Genomic DNA, 19,896 nt, shown 5'->3' with positions numbered 1-19,896 from the left:
ATTTAGGGTATGTGAATCCCCAAAAAAACAATTTTAGATTTTACAGGATTCCACCAGAGATTACTTAGTTCCTCCCCACAAAAACTCTTAATGGTTTGATGTTTTAATTATTTTATAAATTTTTCCCCTTGATTTACTATTTCTGCATAGAAAATGATGGGATTATAGATAAGCTTTGTTATATTTTCACACATTTTCTAAAGTGTCTATAATAATTACAATGCCTAAAATGGTTAAGAACAAAGACTCCAGGGGCGCCTGGGTGGCTCAGTGGGTTAAGCCTCTGCCTTCCGCCCAAGTCAAGATCTCAGGGTCCTGGGATCGAGCCCCACATTGGGCTCTTTGCTCAGTGGGGAGCCTACTTCCCCCCACCCTCTCTGCCTGCCTCTCTGCCTATTTGTGATCTCGGTCAAATAAATAAATAAAATCTTAAAAAAAAAAAAAAAAAAAAAGAACAGAGACTCCAGAAGAAGGTTCAAGACAGCGGCATAAAAAGATACTGAGCTCACCTCCTCCCACAGACACAACACATCTACATCTATATACAGAAAGGGACCTAGAAACTGGATGAACAGAGCACCACAACAGGAATGCCACCAGGGTATATAGAAGAGGTAGAGATATGGTCTCACTGAGGGAAAAAAACCCCACCATACCCCAGCCATGGAATTCCAATCAGGAAGGGCCCTAGCTATAAGAAAATTTTCCCTAAGGAGCAAGAGATTTGAGCTCCAAACCAGGCAAGCCAACACTTAGATTCTGTGTAGGAGAGATGTGCCCCTAAAATACCTGACTTTGAAAACCAATGGGGAGTACATTCAAGAAAACTACAGAGTTGTAGGGAAAGGAAAGTCCCTCCTAAAGGGCTTGCACACAGACTCCCTAGACCTGGAAATGAGTGCAAAGCTCCAGATAGAAAAGTACATAGATTATAGGTAAAGGAGACCCATTTATTAATCTGGAGTGCCTCCCAGATAGGCAGGAGGCAGCTGGGCCTCTCTCCAAGGACTGAGACACTGGTGTCAGCAATTTCTGCACTTATTTGGCCGTGCTGATCCTGGCACTAGCAGGTGCCATTTTGGAATTGTTCCTCTAGACTGCTAAAGCCAGGAGGCATGTTCTGCTAAGAGTCCGGCACGGCCCTGTTCCTCCTTGAACCCCACAGCAGACAGGCTGATAACCCTGCCCACTAGCGCATCCACAGCAGTCTGGGCAGGGCCTCACAGCCCACCAGGCTGGGGACCAGCCTTGTCCAGCAGCAAGCCCCTGCCAGTGGAATCCCAGCCACAATATAGGGGTGATGCCCAGTGGACTTGAGAGAACACTGGGTGAACACAGTGAGAACTTCAGCAAAGAGACATAAAACAAAATAAAATAAAAAAAAAACAACAGTCAGAGCAGAAGACTACAGTTAACTGAAACGAAAAATACACTAGAGGGAATCAATAGCAGGTGAGAGGTTGCAGAACAGATCTGCAAACTGGAAGACAGGGTAGTGGAAATCACCCAAACTGAAAAGCAAGAAGAAAAAAGAATTTTGAAAAAGGAAGATAGTTTAAGGGACCTCTAGGACAACATCAGGCATACTAACATTTATATTACAGAGGTCCCAGAAGAGGGCGGAGGAAAGCAACAAAATACTTATATGAAAAATAACAGCTGAAAACTTCCCTAACCTGCAAACGGAAACAGACATTGAGGTCCAGGAAGCACAGAGCATTCCAAAAAAAGATAATCCCAAGGAGATCCACAATAAGACACATTATATTTAACATGTCAAAAATTAAAAAGAGAATCTTAAAAGCAACAGACACAAATTGACTAGTCACATGGAGTCCCATAAGACTGTTAACTCATTTTTTGACAAGCTTTGCAGGCCAGAGGGAGTGGCACAATATATTCAAAGTGCTGAAAGGAAAAAACTTAACAACCAAGAATACTCTACTCAGCAAGATTATCATTCAGAATTAAAGGGAAGATAAAGGATTTCCAGAGAAGGAAAAGCTAAAGGGGTTCATCACCGCAGCTTTGTAAGAAATATTAAAGGGGGGCACCTGGGTGGCTCAGTGGGTTAAAGCCTCTGCCTTCAGCTCAGGTCATGATCTCAGGGTCCTGGGATGGAGCACTGTGTCAGGCTCTCTGCTCAGCAGGGAGCCTACTTCCCTTCCTCTCTCTCTGCCTGCCTCTCTGCCTACTTGTGATCTCTGTCCATCAAATGAATAAACAAAATCTTAAAAAAAAAATTAAAGGGACTTCTTAAAGGAAAAAAGAAAAAGCCAAAACTAGAAATAGAAAAATATATGAAAGAAAAAAAATCTCACTGGTAAAGACATGCATATAGTGGTATACAGAACCCGGAAGGTAGTGGATCAATCACTTAAAAGGCTAGTCTGAAGATTAAAAGACAAAAGCAGTAAAATTAATTATATCTACAATGATTAGTTAAGAAATTCACAAAATTAAAAGATGCAAAATATGTTATCAAAAAGATAAAATAAGGGAGTTAAAATGTAGAATGCATCTAAACTTAAACACCAACTTAAAATAGACTGCTATACACATAGTTTGTTATATATGAACCTCACAGTAACCACAAACCAAAACCTATCTAATAAAAATGCGAAAAATAAAGAAAGGAATCCAACCACAAAAGAAAGATCACAAAGAAGAGAGCAAGAAAAGAAACAAACAAGAACTACAAAAACAACCAGAAAACAGTAAACAAAACAGCAATAGATACATACATACATACAAAACAGCAAGTAATTGATAATTACTTGAGATGTAAATGGACTAAATGCTACAGGAAAAAAGACACAGGGTGACAGAAGAGGTAAAAAAAAAAAAAAAAAAAAAAATAGACCCATCTGCATGCTCCCTACAAGAGACTCACTTACAGACTGAAAGTGAAGGGATGGGAAAAGATAGTCCATGCAAACAAAAATGAAAATAAAGCTGGACTAGCAACACTGATGTCAGACAAAATATACTTTAAATCAAAGTCTGCCACACAAGACAAAGAAGGCCATTACATAATGATAAAAGGATCAATCCAACAAAAAGATGTAATACTTGTAAATACCTATGCACCCAATATTGGAACACCTAAATACACAAAGCAAGTATTAACAGGCATAAAGGGAGAAACTGTCAGTAATACAATAATAGTAGGGAACTTTAACACCCCACTAAAATCACCCAGACAGAAAACTAAAAAGGACAGTGGCCTTAAACCACACGTTAGACCAGATGGACTTAATGGATATATACAGAACATTCCATCCAAAAACAGAATACACATTCTTCCAGGGGTGTAAAACCTCCAGCTTTGTTTTTGCTCAAGACTGCTTTGACTATCTGGAGTCTTTTGTGGTTCATACAAATTTTAGGACTATTTGTTCTAGTTCTGTGAAAAATACCACTGGAGGGTAAAAATGCCATTGGTATTTTGATAGGGATTGTGTTGAATCTGTAGATTGGGCAATATGGACATTTTAACAATATTAATTCTTCCAATCCATGAGCATGGTATATCTTTTTATTTATTTGTGTCCTCTTCCATCTTCTTCATTAATGTCTTACAGTTTTCAGAGTATAGATCTTTCACCTTCTTGGCTAAACTTACTCCTAGGTATCTTATTCTTTCTCTATGGAATATTACTCAGACATAAAAAAGAATGAAATTCGTGCCATTTGTGACAACATAGATAGACCTGGAGGGTATATGTTAAGTGAAATTAGTCAGACAAAGACAAGTACTGTATGCTTTATATGTGGAGCCTAAAAAACAAAACAAATGGGGTGCCTGGATGGCTCAGTGGGTTAAAGCCTTCGGCTCAGGTCATGATCCTGGGGTCCTGAGATTGAGCCCCGTGTCGGGCTCTCTGCTCAGCGGGGAGACTGCTTCTTCCTCTATCTGCCAGCTTCTCTGCCTACTTGTCATCTCTGTCAAATAAATTAATAAAATCTTTAAACAACAACAACAACAAAAACCAAACAAACAAAATACAGAGAATAAGCTCATGGTTACAGGGTGGGGGGATGGACAATCTTCCAGTTATAAATAAGGCACAATGATATAACGTACAGCACAGAGAACACAGCCAATTATATCATAACAACTTTGTATGGTAACAAATGGCAACTAGATTTATTGTGGTGACCATTTTTTGTTGTTGTTTTTTTAAGATATTTTATTTATTTATTTGTGAGAGACTAAGCAAGAGAGCATGAGCAAAAGCAGGGGCAATGGCAGAGAGAGGGAGAAGCAGCCACCCTCCTGAACAAGAAGCCCAATACAAGACTCAATCCCCGGACCCTGGGATCAAGACCTGAGAAGGCGGCAGATGCTTAACTGACTGAGTTACCCAGGCGTCCCACAGTGACCATTTTGTAATATATTTAAATACTGAATCATTATGTTGTATGTGAACTAATCTTCAATTTTAAAAAAAGGAATAAATAGGGCAACCTCAAAAGTACAATTACAAATAAAAAGCAGTAACTTGACTACATCAAAGTTAAATATTTTGTGGCAAACTAATTATAAATATTTTAAACTACAGAATGAGGCAAGATATTCATAAAACACATGATAAAATACTATTAATAGTCAGAATACACAAAAAACTCTTTCCTCTTTTGCACTGTATCTCCAATACAGGATAGGGAGATAACATTACACCCTGGCCAGGAATGCAGGCCTTAGCCAGGGTCTGGTTTTGACTTCTGGCTCCACTACTTCCTAGCTGTGGGACTTGGAATGTATTATTTTAACCTGTCTGTGCTTCAGTTTCCACAGCTGTAAAAGGATAGAGTTTTCAGTAGAAACTATTAGAAAAATTGCAAGGACAAAACCAGTTACTACACGTAAGAACTTAGTACAGTAGCTGGCACATAGAAATCATTCAATCCATGTTAGCTCTTAATGTGATTGCCCTGCCTCGCCTTTTCTCTTAACCTACTGGTAGCTAAAATTGTGTTATGTATTTATTTCTCTTCCTCTCGTCAGTGCCTCAGGTCCATAAAACAGCATTTCCCTTTGTATTCTTAGCATTTAAAACAGTGTCTGCTATACCAAAGGTCCTCAATAAATATCTGCTGGGTGAATGTGAAATCAATGAAACAAATCAATACGAAAAAGACAAAAGACTGACAGAAGAATGGGCGGCGAATGAGTGCCGCTCAAAAGCGTAATTTCTAACAGCTAAGAGAGTCTTAACAAGATGCTCTACCTCATGGCTGTACGGGATCTGAAAAGAAAACCGCCTCGGATTTTACTCTTTATCGGCTGATTTGTCAAACATCTGTAAGTCTGATGAAATCAGAAGAGTGGAAGGGAAAGAAACTCCCATATGCCTGACCGGGCGCTCGGGAGAACAATCTGGAAGGAGCCACCATCACCGCCCGCGTGGCAGCAAGGTGGCGCCCTGAACGCACTAGGTGCTGTGCCAACCAAGCACTTCACACAGGTCAGCCTTGGAAGGCAGGTGCTATAGGGACTGTTGTTCTCATTTTATCAAAGAGAAAACGGAAATACAGAGCGGGTCTGGCCCTGGCTGGGAGCTACCGGGTAAGGAGTGGCCGAGCCACGACTCGGCCGTGGCTACACAAGATGGCCTCTTGTCAGCGCCTCTCCACAGACCAGACGTCTTTTGAGATATATGTTGGCAATATTTGGCTCCTCTTGGGTCATCTGCCTATTCATGATCTCCGGACATGTTTCATCAGCCTAATTGTTTTTGAACGAGTGTGTTATGGTGGGGATGCCACATCCCTTTACTAGATGGAACGGCACTACAAGGGACAAACTCTGTGCCGAGGTTTTGATACAGTTTATGAACAACAGGAAAGGGGATGCAAAGATGCTTCACAGTGTCCTGCGGACAGGAGACAATTCACACTGGCAGCTACGGGAAGTCGGCCATGGCAGAGGCAGGTGCTCTGGGGGCGTGGGCCGCAGGCATCTCTCCTGGTGGGGGATCCGGGCACCCAGCGCTCATAAGGTGATCACGTGGCCGCCCAGTTCAATCACGGATTTGACCTACACTTCAGGTTCGCGAGGCAGTCTATTGTCAGTAGCTCAGTCAGTGCAATTCCAGCAATGACTTCTTCACCCGTTTTCTCCCCAAATGGAACCTACAGTCCAGAGCGGGAATCCACCCTTCCAGATGTCATCATCTAGCTCTGGGATGGCGCAACCTAAAGTAAAATTTCAGCCACCTCACCAGTTGGGTGGCTTCATCCTTTCCCAGCACATTCCTCACCTTAGGGTCTTAACGCAGGAAATCCAAGTCAGGGGTTCTCCAGATGATCTCTGACCAAGCATAAGTCATGGACAAGCCGTTAAAAAGCTCAGAGTTCAAAGATGCTCCCAAGTTTATGACCAGTGAAGGTCAGAGATCATTATAAAGGTCAGCCAAGGAGGCTAGCAGCTGCAGCGACTGAGATCATAATGCTAGGCTGAGGTCATGGTGGGACCAGCCAACAATTTCTGTATTTACACTGGTGTTAGCAGCAGAGGGTGGCTAGCTCTGGGCAGTAGCTTCTGCAAGCCCTAGATTCAACCCAGGCCTAGCTGGTCTAGAAGAACCTGGATGACTCCCTTTGCTAGGTTCTGATCAACCAATCCCCCTTTTTAAGATACTTGGTTGCTTGCAAGTTCTCAGTAGTTTCAACTCTTACCATAAAGTCAATGTGGGAAACTGTGTCCTACCTCTTCAGCCTTCTCTTTCCACAATCATTTCAGTATTATCAAACAATTTCAGAGTCTACTTCCCATTAAACCCAATTCTGATAGGAGTTAATGTTAATTACAATAAAATTTTATCAATATGCTTTGGCTAGAAACTAGCTTAGCATGAATTACAGTTTGTGAAATTAAGACTTGTCTTTGCAGATAGTCCACGATCAGAATAAAGGAGGAAATATTTAAAATGTAAATGAAAATTTTAAATGCATCCTTAAGTTCATTATATATAATTAAAAGACAAAGTACAAGTTGTTCAGATATTCAACGAACAAGTTTCTTAAAGGCTTACTTCTTTGCCTGGTAGGCAAAACTGTTTCTGAAGATGAAATGATGAATACAACAAGTAGAAAAAAAAATTTTTTAAAGGCTTGAGGGAGTTGGCAGAGTATACCCTTCAAGAGAGTCCAAATTAGAGAAAAATCGCCTATTTCCTATAGTTTTCTCTCACCCATGCCCACAATGTTTTTCTGACTGAAATACACTAGCTCCTACTTACACAACTTTTCTCATTTCTGGGCATTTGAGAGGCAAATAGTAGTTAACAAGTCAAAAATAAATCTTTTGTCTGGCTGAGATTCACTTCAATAATGGATTCTTATTGTTAGCGTCCACAAAGAATCAACATGCTTTTCAAATGATATTCCTATTTCTAAATTTCCTTACATAATCAAAGTTTCGTTCTCTACTTCCCCTTTTCTATATCCCAATGCTGATCATGCACCAAGTCAAATCTCCCATTACAGGAACATTCCATAAGTACGTGAAATCCTTTTGGTTACAGAGTGTGGCAAAATATTATGTTCTTCTCTTCAGAAAAATCCCAGGAAGAAGTGAGGGGCAACATCTGTATGGTGTGGGGGAAACACCACCATTATAGGAGTGATGAGGCTGCCACAGCAAAAGGTCATCAGTCATTACCTGGAATACCAAAAGTGAACTTGGGAGTTCTCAAACACAGAAGGATATGACCTCAAACACAGAAGGATAGAGGGTAGCTAAACAGTCCACTTTGGGATGGTAGAGGAAAGAAATAAGGAAATTTTAAAAAAACACAGAGACACCCCAGAGCTCAGAGAAATTAAACTGAGGGTGAGTGATGGAAGTTTCTTGATCCCTGGTTTAATACTAATTTCAATACACTGCACAGCCTCCCTAAAACTTACTAGCATAAAAAGATTCTAAAATATTTGTTATGAAATATTTTAGAGAAGTGATATACATGCAAGGATATTAATTTCAGCACTGTTTACTAGCACAGAATAGGGGACAGGTTATTAAAGAAAAAATGGTACAGCCAGTCAATGAAATAACATACAGTTTTTTTAAAAAATGAGGTTGGTCTGGGGGCATCTGGGTGGCTCAGTCACTTAAGCATCCGCCTTTGGCTCAGGTCATGATCCCAGGGCCCTAGGAAGGAGCACCGCATCGGGCTCCCAGCTCAGCAGGGAGTCTGCCTCCCCTCTGCCTGCCTCTGGTGCTCTTTCACTTTCTCTCTCAAATAAATAAATAAATAAAATCTTTAAAAAAAACAAAATGAGTTTGGTCTACGTGGCCTGATATACATACTGATTTCAGTACCAGCACAAGCACACGCAAGCGTGGCACTCATACGTGTGCACACCATGTCTTTCACTGCTGGAAGGACAGGCCACCACCTGGCAACAGAGGCTGCTCCTGAAGAGGGGTACTCCATGCCGGGAGAGTAAGTGTCACCTCTCACTGGATACCCCTTTGTGCCTTCTGAATTTTGTAACTGTATGCTCATTCTACCGACTCAAAATATTTTTTAATCTAAAAAACTAAGGTGGATACAGAGCCAAAGCTAAGATACAGAGGTTCTATTAGTTAGCATACAGGTCAGGCTGCCCCGGGGGTGGGGGTGTTAAGTCCCAAATAACAGAGCATCCGACATAGGAGCTCACTTTGCTCTCCTGAAACTCTGCTTGCCCCAAAGGTAAGTTCTAGAAGACGGGCCAGGCTCTGTACTTTGTTCACTGCCATCCCCAGGATGTCTGCTGGGTTCAGCCGGTCCAAGGCAATTTTTGTATCACATGCATATCCTGGCCAATGGAAGGGGGTAGGGAAACACAAGGTGGCAGGAAAGGACGGCGTTGTTTTGGATGATGGGGCCCACCGGCAGCCCCGGCACGAGAGCCCAACAGCAGACGGCATAGATGATGAGTCTCCACAGAGCCTTGGGATGGTCTCAGGGAGGGCTAGGATATTCATGGCACATCAAATGACAGGAATTTCCAGGACAACGGAAAGAGTATATTTGCTTTTTGTAAATACATATGAATAGGAAAATGTATATATGTACACATGAATTATATATATGAAATACATGTATATATGAATACACCAAGGCATTGCTTGATGATACATTCTGACATTCTACATTAAAAATGATGTGCTGGGGCACCTGGGTGGCTCAGTCGTCAAGCGTCTGCCTTCGGCTCAGGTCATGATCCCAGGGTCCTGGGATCAAGCCCCACATCGGGCTCCCTGCTCGGCAGGAAGCTGGCTTCTCCCTGTGCCACTCTCCTTGCTTGTGTTCCCTCTCCCACTCTATCTCTCTCTGTCAAATAAGTAAATAAAATCTTTAAAAAAAAAAAATAATAATGTGCTTTTGCAAAAAAATTTAAAAAAAAACTTCATTTGGAAAAACAAAAAAGAACTCTACTTTCATTGGTTCTTTCTTCAGTTTCTATAAAATGTTAATAAACACCCAAAGAATAGTAATGAACAAGTATCCCTACATTTCCCCCCCCCCAAAAAAAAACCCAAATGAAGAGACTATGGAAAATTATCATATTAACGGAATCACCATCTTTCTCAGGAACGTACTACATGAACTTGAACACTGAATGAACTCAGCCGTGAGAAGAAAGGAGCCCATATTTCCCTGGTGTGTGCGTGTGTGTGCGTGTGCGTGCTGAAGCCAGTAACAGAAAGGCAATGTGCTAACAAAAGAGAAACTGTAAAGTTCAAATCCCAACTTGGTTTGGGACCTCCCCCCACCAGGTGATCTCTGCAGTGGATTTTCTCCTGCCTCTTGGGGAGCTTGATGGGCCCTGACTTAGAGGAATTCAAAACACCCACAAAAGCACAACCCACTCCAGAGGCTGGGCTGTGGAGCTGAGGAACCAGAAGGCTCACGTGGATTCTCCTCCAGCAGCGCTATCCTCCTGAAATGCTCAACAGTGGATTCCTGAGCCCATTTTGCTTCCAAATGGCCAAAAGGCCATGAAGACTTGACTGACCGCAGTCCTGGGAGGTGGAGGGCACCAGGGGAAGGAGGCCGCACTGGGGCCGCTGTAGAACTTGGTCTAGATCGGGGACTAGACTGCCAATAAATAGGCATGGAAGAAAAAAGATTTTCTGCAAAATAGTGATGCTATCATTAAAATTAGTCCTTGAACAGACCTGAAGAAAAATTCAAGAGTTCTCTCTGTAATCAAGTTGCAGTATTTTTTTTAAACAAGGAAATGTATTCATTTCTTTTTAAATCCACTGATTTCCTGCACTCATTACAGTGGTGAATTCTGACTCTAGAGGTACTCAAGTTGGTCATCTCTGACTTAAAAGGAGAGGAGCTTGAAACACTATCAGACAAATCACTTTTTCCTGATTCATGGTTCCTGCAGTTTAGTGCAGGGCTGAGTGTTTACAGTCAGGTGGCAAGAGGCCCACGACCCTAAGTAAGTGTGAATCTGAGATGAGGCCTGGACAAGTTTGTAAAGCTTGGAAAAGCACGCATCTCCTCATCTGTGGTTGCAAAGGTTCAACAAGGAAAACGTACTAAGTAGGAAGAGCCTACCGAAAGTTCAGAAAATTAGCAATTACTTTACCACGCTGGAGTCTATACAGCATAGAAACGAAGTGCGAATCTATAGTCCAAGTCCTTTCAGTTAGAATTAGGGGGAAAAAAACATCCTTCACATAGCCCTCCTGAACATAGGGGTAAATTTTTTAAATCAGAAATTATGTCAGTGGAGATTCAGAGCCACTGGGACCACTGAACAAATCTTTGTTAAGCCACCACCATGTCCCATGCACCAGATATGGCAAAGACAGAGCCCGTGAGCACGGTCTCCGCGCTCAGTCTGCCTGGAAGCAGACAGGGAGACACATGTCCGTGTCCTGCAGATGTGTTTTGAGGTGCCGGCCTTGTCTACTAGCTCCTTCCCTGAAGAAGACCACAGCTCTCCCTGTGGCAATGAGGGTGATAGGGCCTTTCACAGGGCTCATCACCTTGGATGGAAGCCTTTCTGAAAAAAATGACACTGGAGCCTCTCACCTTGGAGGAGGGGTGGAGATGGGAAGATGCAGAGAACACCCTGGGAGAGAGAAAGAACTCCCAAGTAAATGTGGGAAGCTGTGGCCTATGGAGGGGCACGGACACTAACTAAATCCCTTTGCTGAGCAGTGATGTCTGACATTGACTTGGAAGTTGTCTTCTGCCCTTACGCGATAATCCAGCCTCTCCCCTCATTATTCACAAAACCCTCAGTTGGTGGTGTGCACAGCAGCCTGATATTAGTGGCTTTGGGGGGGCAGGGGATAACAAACAAACTGATCCAGTGTCAAAGGTCTGAGGAGAAAGAGTTAAGGAGTCAAAAGCCAAAAGCATTCCGAGCTGGTGATGGGGAAGCTGGAGGTAACAGAGGCAGCGGGGGACCGTGAAAGCCGGAAGCCTCGGTCCCCAAGAAATCTCCATCCCTCTGTCTCAGCTTGAGTACTCTGGTTAGGTATTAAAGAAAAGTATGATTGTAGAATGTAAAAGGATATGGAAACCCTCAGGCTATAGGAAGACCGGGAGAAAGTCCTAGAAACTTCTAGATTAAAAACAAGTCAAAACAAAAAAAGACTGAGGTTTCCTATATAACAAAGAGAAGCAGATTGGCAGAGAGACAGCATCTGTGCCACTAAATGCTAGATGATAACAAAGCATTTGTGAAGTTTGGAGAAAAATGATTATTATAGAATTACCCACATGCCCAGACTATGGTTTATGCACAAGGACAAAAGAAAGGCATCTTCTGATACACAAGAATTCAGAAAACATATCATCTGCATATGTTAATTTAAAATATTATGTGAGAAAGTCCTCAAAAAAGAAGGTATGGTTTACAAGGAATAGTGATAAGCAACAAAAACAGGGGAGTCTAATTAGTTTTCAACAATATGGTTATGAATATAATGTAACAGTTAAGAAGAAAGTATTAATGGGATACAAGGGCAAAAATAAAAGAAGCCACATGGAATTAAAATTTCAGACTATTCCAACAAAACCCAGGCCACGTAAAGGAAGAAGTTAAAACATCCTACACGTTTTGTTTTGTTCAATGGTAGAATATTTTGAATAATGGTTAATTTTTAACATTGACAGAAATACAGATAAAAACATGCTTGCTCAAAATTTAAAGATCATTCCCGGAGGGGGAGGGTGTAAAACTTCTAAACCGCTAGAGGGAAGAAATGAAAAATATTCCGCAAAGACAAGAGAACAATAAAGAAGTATTTTGAGAACCACAAAAGCTTCTAAAAGTCAAAAGCAGGATATGATCTGAGCTGTCCAATCTGATACACACTAACCAGAAAGCACTGGTTACATTTAAATTAATTATAATTAAATAAAATTTAAAATTCAGTTCCTTAGTGACCCTAACCACCTTTCATGTAGCTAGTGACCTCTGTCTACTGCAGAAAGTTCTAGCACAACACTAATAGTGAAAAATACAGGATAACAAATGAGTCCATGTGAAGTTTGATCTTATTAACGCTAAATATGCACTTTTTTATATATATTAAAATGTTAGTTGATTAAACTGTCAGTAGTGGTTTCTCTAGCAAATAACATGACCAAGGGCCTTCCACTGCTTACACACTTTATTGTCTGAATTTTTAATAAATTATATTTTACTCTTAAAACGAGTAAAAGTCAGAAATAGATCTTCAAATATGGTAACAAAAAAACTAATCAGCTAACCTTTTTCTTGAACTTGGTTACAGAATTTGGTTCCGATCCCTGAGTTAACTGAGCAACTGACTCTGACTCATACATATTTACTGTGGACACTTGTGTTAATAAACAATTTCAACACAACAAAGAGTGTGTCCTATACCTAGAAATTTTCCAGAGTTTAGCTACATCTCTGGAAAAAAGTCTGTCTGGGGCCCAAGGGTAGTATCACATTTCATATGCAAGTCTCAGCAGACATTTGATGATTTCAAACTGTATTTCTTGAACTGAGGGGGTTCCTTGGCCATAAGCTGTTAACATACCTTTCCATTTTGATTTACAGAGTTGATAACAGATCAAATTTCAGAAAGTACAGCTCTGAATAATCCTTGGGAAAAATTCCCACCGCCAGTCTCAACGATACATAGAAAAAGTCAGAAAGAACAATACGCTACATGGAGAATAACCTCAATTTTCCCCCCGTACTGGGTGCGGGAGAAGAGAGATGTTCTTTGTTGTAGGAATTCCAAAATTTTAATCCTTACCAAATACCAGATCTTTAATTTTTCTAAGGAAAGAAATGCTTAAAAATGTCTCAGAATAACCCTCAAATACTAAAACTATTTCATATCTACCCCAGGGGATAATTTGGTCATTTATCTGCCAACAACAGCATATTCATACATGCTTATTTTACTCCCTAAGTAAATATTCTTGGTAGCTGCCTCCTATTCCATCACAGTGAATATTGAGGAAAAAGCTCTTAGTGGGAAGGAGATGAAAAACATCAATCTGTCTAGGAAAATTTTTTTTTTTTTTTTTGGTAAAGCCAGAAAAGAGATGATTTGGTTTTGTGCCAACCTGAACACTAATTTTATTTGGAGCCAATCGCGTGACCCTGCTTCTAACACTGGACAGTAAGTATGCTCCATGTGGGGTGGTCGGCTGAATTCGAGGTAATTACCACTACCCACTGTTATTTTACAAACGAAGAAATGAGTTATAAAACAGGGGCTAGAATGAGAAGATAGTGAGCTGTGAAGATCCTTCAACAGTATGCCCCATTCTCAATGGTTACCCAAATCCCTTCCTAAGAAAGAAACAGAAGCCACCCGTGTATCAAACTGAGATAAGTATTAAAGATCCTTGAGTATTTATCTAACCTTGAACCCACTTGGGAAAGCTCCAGGGGAAGACACCCTATAGGTAACCACAGCCACCCCCACCAGGACAGAAATCTTCAGCAATCTGGACTATTTCAAATAATTCACACAGAAAGCCGGATTGAAGTTCATTTTTATCTACGTAGAAAGTCTTGCTAAAAATAATAGTTGAAAAGTGATTACCTTAGAACTCTAAATTTGCTTAAAAGTTTTCAAGTTCCCTCTAAGACCTCTACAAGGACCTGGTTACTTCCCCTAATTGTAAGTCACGCGTTAAAGGGAGTTATTTAAACAATCCTTCAAGGTAATGGTCTATTACTCTTCTCATTAAGCATAAAACATATGTCATTCACGGACTTGAAGCATTATCCACAAAAATGAATTAGTCCATAAGAAAAATTCTATGAAAATGAAAAAAAGCATATTATGTAATAATGTTTACATTTTGGTGCAAAATAATCTAATCTGGTATCTTCCTTTTATCTGAGGTTTTAGTTGCAACTTAGCATGTCTAAAATGAGTAGTAAATACATGACAGTTGACCCTTGAACAGGTGTTAGGGATTCTGACAGAACAGGGAATCCGAAATCTTTGTGTAACTTTTGACTTCCCCAAAGCTTAACTACTAACAGCATAGTGTTGACCAGAAGCCTTACCAATAACATAAACAGTTAATTAACACATACTGTGCATGTTACACATATTATATACTGTATTCTTATAATAAAGTAAGCTAGAGAAAGGAAAATGTTATTAAGAAAATCATAAGGAAAACACATTTATAGAACTGTGCTGCATTATCTGTGGAGAAAATAATCCCATATAATTGGACCCATGCAGTTCAAGCCAGTGTTGTTCAAGGGTCATCTGCATACTCAGTTGTGGGGGTAAATTAATTCCTTCAGGCCACAAGGGTACTATTTGGTAAATTACTGCTTTGTGCCCTTACCTATACCAAGTGGCCTCAAAGCAGTAATTCATCATTAAAATGTAAAGTGTTTACCTATGCATTCCTCCAAAGGCTCTTTATTCATCACTTAATTTAAACCAGTTAGAGAATGAAAAGGCCGAGGTCAGAAAAAAGGAGACTTTCAAATTTTAACATCTACAAACTGGAGACACGGGAGAAAAAAATCCGGGTTTCTACTGAGCCACATCATCATCAGTGCAGAAGCCAAAATAGAACACAATTATCCACAAACTTGGCACATACCATCTAAATTCAAATCCAAAAAAGCAGTCCAACAAGTGCAGCAACTCAAATTTTTACTGATCTCCTCCTATCTAACACACTACAAAGAAATCCATTCTAGTACTCTCTCCCCACTAGAAGTTTTTATATTATTTGCTCTTGGTTAAAACCCTCAGTCTAACGGTCATCTCTAAATGGTGAGTAACCATGCTAACATACAATATGTGAATGTGTAACACTGAAAACCTCTGTGGAAGACAAGAGATGCCTCTTGGTCTTCTGGAACTTCAAGCAGCCTATGCATGCCAAGGCTTCCTGGGCCAGGCCCCAGATCAATGGAAACACGGGTAAGTATTTCTCTGTAACATGAATATTCTGGATTGTGTAAGCAAGGAGGTACAAACCCAGCCTACAAAAGAATGAATAATAAACATAAATTACAGTGGAGAAGACAGAAGTCCAGAGTCTCGCCAGAAAGATAATGGGCAGTTATTTGGAAAGTTATTTGAGTTATCCATCACATTTCACCTGGGCCCATTCTAGCACTAATGCGACTGTCTCGAAAGCATATTTATATGTAGCTAGCTATCGCGGGCAAATTTCTCTCCCTGCATAGACAGAATTCAGGCTTAGATTTCTGTCGAATTTCGTTTCCTCTTTAAAAAAAAAAAAATCTAGACTTGAATTGTAACATTCGGTACTTACAGCTGCCACTGAAGTATTATTCACTGCAAAAATATAAAAAGCAACTTGCCAATGGGAGAAACATTTAGTCAGCTTTTCCTTTTCTTGATCTCTTTTAATATTTTATAACACATGAAAGCTCAGTAAAAGTTCCTTTCTTAAACAAATCTTCAAGCAGACGTTAAATAGAATGCAAATGCTTTACACTTTAAATCATCAATCATTTAAAGAATCCTCTCCATGAACTGAATAAATAAGCCATCTGTGACTAAGGGCTCCCTATCATGTTTTCAAGCTGACCCACTTCTTCACCAGTCACCATGGTTTGCAAAAATCTCACATCTAAGGGGCAGCAGCAATAAGTGCTCCGTGCCAGCGCATAGTTTGAATCCAACCGGGTAAAAGGGTAATGCAAACACCACCTTTAAGGACACCAGTCTTATTTAAAATGACCACCCCCCACCCCACTCTAAAAACAGAACTTCTATACCCTTAACCGGAAGCAATCTTTTCTCCAAAGGGAAAGCAAATCAAGTCTGCCCAGGGAGAAAAGGGAGCCAGTGAAAAGGGATAAGAAGAAACCTGATCAGGTGCTAAAACGCTTGGTGCACCTGGCTTTGGAGATCAAACACCCGCTTTGCAAGCAAGATCTGTTCAGATCCCCTAAGCCTGAGCCCAAATCAGCGGACCCGTCCTGCTTCAGAGAGCTCTGCAGGCACGCGGGGCAGTGACAAATCCGCGCGTCCCCAGGAGCGGCGGGCCCCGGGACCCCCGGCGACCCCAGCCCGGCTCCGCGCGGGGAGGGCCGGGGGCCGCCGCGGGCAAGCACAACTTTCCGCAGTTCCCCGCCAACAGCGCGCAAAAGACCCCGCGCCAATCTAAAACCACTCCCCCCATCAGCTCCTCTTTTTTCTGGAGGTGGTGGCGGCTGGGGGAGGGGTGGGAAGGTCTGGAAGGACTTAAGGAGAGGATGACAAGGAGCGGAGGAGGACGACTTCCCATAAACGGGGCCGCCACAAAGGGACAGGAACCGCGCCTCCCCATGGGTCCCTCCGAGTCGAAAGCCGGCCAGGACGGCGCGTCGCACCCGCGGGCGGAGGCGGGGACGAACAGGGGCCGGCCGGCTGCGCGGCAGGTGACATCGGCGTCGCCGGTCCCCCCACCGGGGCCCCGCGCCCCGCCGCCCACCCGGGGCCTCGCCTCCGCTGCGCCGCGCGGGAGCCGCGGGAGCCAGACCTCAGCAGGTCTGGGGGCCGCCCGCCCCTTCAGAGCTGCCCCGGCCCCGCCCGCGCCCCCGGACCCGGCGTCCGAGCGCAACCCGAGCGGCGCGCTGTCCCCGCGCCCCGAGCCTCCCGCGCCCCGAGCCTCCCGCGCCCCGCGCGCCTACCCTTTGGCGTGCTCAGTCTCCTCCTCATTGTCCCCGTCTATCCCGCACGTGTCCTGGTCGTCCAGCTCCAGGCTCTGCTGGCTGGCCGCAGACTCGCTGTCCTCCGCCATCGCGGCGGCGCGGGCTGGGGAGGCGGCGCTCGGGACCGCGGGCGTGGAGGACCCGCGCGGCGGCGGCGCGAGCAGCTCCCCCTAGTGCCGCCCGCCGTCTCCTCGGAGCCAGCAGCCCCGGCGCCGCGCCCGCCCGCCCCGCCCGGCCCGGCCTGGGCCCGCCCACCGCGGCTGGGGCGGGGGGGCGGGGAGGGGTGGGCGCGACTCGCCGCGCCTGAGGGTGGGGGGAAGGGAAGGGAGGGCGAGAGGCGGTGCGGGGTGGTCGCGAGTCGAGGGGCGGGCGCTGGCGCGGAGCCCTGCCACCCGAGCCTGCACCGTGCGTCGGCCCGGTGTTGGTCTCTGAATGAGGCCACAGACAATCTCCAAACCTTGGAGTCTTCATTTTGAAACACAGGGCCGGCGATTTTTACACCTCTACAGGTTAGGAAGCACTTTTAACCATTGCAGGGATCTTTTACTCGAGTAGGCGTGCCAAGGCCCATGATTTCTTAGAAGCCTCCCACACATTCACATACTCTCTAAAAATTCCATTGCTTGTGTTTATCTTTCCAACGCACTGTAAAACCAAAGTCAAAGTCAAAACAGAGTGCTTTCCACCTCCCCACCTCCCCACCTCCCCACCTCCCCACCTCCCCATTCCAACCAGACTGGCACCCGAAAACTCTTAAACAGAGAAAAAAATCTGAGCTGTCCTGTTTCCCGTGGACACAACAGATAGGCAGCTCCGAGCAGAACAATCATCTTAGGTGAATTGGGGTAATGTCCATGACGCTGGGGGATCGGACAGTGTCAGGTAGGACACTTTGGCTTCGCTCCGTGAAAGTCATAACCTACACCTTCAAGCCAAAGTAGATGGTCTTCTGGCTGAAACCCTCTGTGTCGACCCGTGAATGCAGGAGGGACAGGTCTCTCTGCTACACGGATTGCCAGATAAAAAGGCCTGTCAAGTTCAGCCTCTTCTTTGCTGTTGCGTTCTGTACACAGCAAACCCCTTCCTTTGCTTTCCTGTAACGGTTGGTGTTCAAAAGTCCTGCTGGACCACGGGAAGGTTTACAAAGTCTGCGGAAAGATAGTTACCAGAAACTGCTTAAGGAGCAAAACTGGATTTTAAAAAGCCACCTGAAATTTTTGGTGTGGGTTCGTTTTCTGCAGAAAGTATTAGGAGCATTTTGTGCCTCCCCTCCGCCCCCACCCCAACACCAAGGGGAGACTATGCCCTTAAAATGCAATGAGGTGGAGTATATAAAGACAAAAATTGCAAAGCGATTTCAAAGCCCATCAGCCTTTTATGGCTGACGGTGTCGAGCCTGCTAAGGTTCAGTAAGAAGTGCAAAATGGGGCCGAAACATGAAGGAAATACAATACTATCTTTCACAATTGCAACTATTTCGGAGGTAGAAAGTCCCTTGTGGCCTCTGGCTTCAAACTTTAGAATAAAGGCAAATATAGATCAGAGAGTTTCCTGCAGCTCTTGTCTATGAACATGAATACTCAGATAACTGTAACCTAGTTGGGTAACCAGCAGGATCATGGCCAGGAGCAAGTCTATCTGCTCAGTCACTCACCGATCAGAAGGGTTCTTGAAAAGATTTTAAAAATACAAAGCAAAGGAAACGTATTTGTTTGAATTTGCAAGAAGCTTTGACTAAAAACCCCGCAAAAAAAGAAAAAAAAAAAAGAAAAGACAAATAATCCTGGAGAAATAAAATGAGGGCATCAAAAATCAGTTAACACTGGAAAACAATGACAAACAGGGAACATCTGTTCCCCAGAATGGAAAGAAGTTGGCGCAGACGTCTGTTCAGTACAAGATTGAGGTTTTATATAATACAGTTCGTCATTGTTAATCAGTTGAAGGAGGGCAAGGTTTGCGGATGACCCTGGAGATTCCCAAATCCTATTGTCATGTACGGAAATTGACTATTTCTAACAATGTTTGCTTCTTTCCCTGATCTAATCCCAGAGTTTGGGGAATTGGAACCAAGCAGCATCTTCTAGAATCTCAGATCCAAGATTGATGTGGGAAAAGAGAGTACTGTCAAGTAGCCCCTACTGTGTTAAAGAGGCCCTAGAAAATTTTCTATCCTGCTAACTCATCTCCTATTATAGGTGTAAGACCATAATCGTATAATTGGTCTTATTTTATTTAAACTATTATAACTTTTTGGTTTTTAAAAATTGTGGTAAAATACACATAATAAATAGATCATCTTAGCCATGGCTAAGTGTATAGTTCCGTCATGTTAAGTATAATCATATCATTGTGCAACCAATCTCCAGAGCTCTTTCATCCTGCAAAACTGAAATGATATGCATTAAACAACTCCCCATTTCTGGGGCGCCAGGATGGCTCGGTGGGTGAAGCGTCCAACTCTTGATTTCAGGTCAAGTCATGCTCTCGGGGTCCTGAGATGGAACCTGAGAATCAAGCTCTGCGCTCAGTGGGGGATCTGCTTGAGATTCTCTCCCTCTCTCTCTGTTCCTCTCCTTCTGTTCACGCAAGTGCCTGGGCGCTTATGCACATAACCTCTCTCTGTCTCAAATGAATAAATCTTAAAAAAAGGAAAACAGAAAACTCCCCCACTACCCCCTCAGACAGCTAGTATTCTGCTTTCTGTCCCCATGAATTTGGCTACTCCAGATA

The 19,896-nt window shown here is 43.0% G+C and overlaps 1 protein-coding gene across 1 annotated transcript in view; it reads right to left on the bottom strand.

Annotated features, from left to right (window-relative positions):
• Positions 1 to 17,266, bottom strand: part of LOC111155544 (N-myristoyltransferase 2) — a 77,229-nt gene extending 59,963 nt beyond the window's left edge. The window contains exon 1 of the mRNA XM_022515753.1: positions 17,143 to 17,266. Coding sequence (XP_022371461.1) covers positions 17,143 to 17,252 — 110 coding nt within the window. The 5' untranslated portion in view covers positions 17,253 to 17,266. The remainder of the gene's footprint in view (positions 1 to 17,142) is intronic.
• Between the last annotated feature and the right edge of the window lie 2,630 nt (positions 17,267 to 19,896).

Source organism: Enhydra lutris, unplaced genomic scaffold (assembly GCF_002288905.1).
Source record: "Enhydra lutris kenyoni isolate GAN:26980312 unplaced genomic scaffold, ASM228890v2 scaffoldscaffold42, whole genome shotgun sequence".
Lineage (NCBI taxonomy): Eukaryota > Metazoa > Chordata > Mammalia > Carnivora > Mustelidae > Enhydra > Enhydra lutris.
The sequence above is the reverse complement of the archived record's forward strand: the minus strand, read 5'-3'. Positions and strand labels throughout refer to the sequence as shown.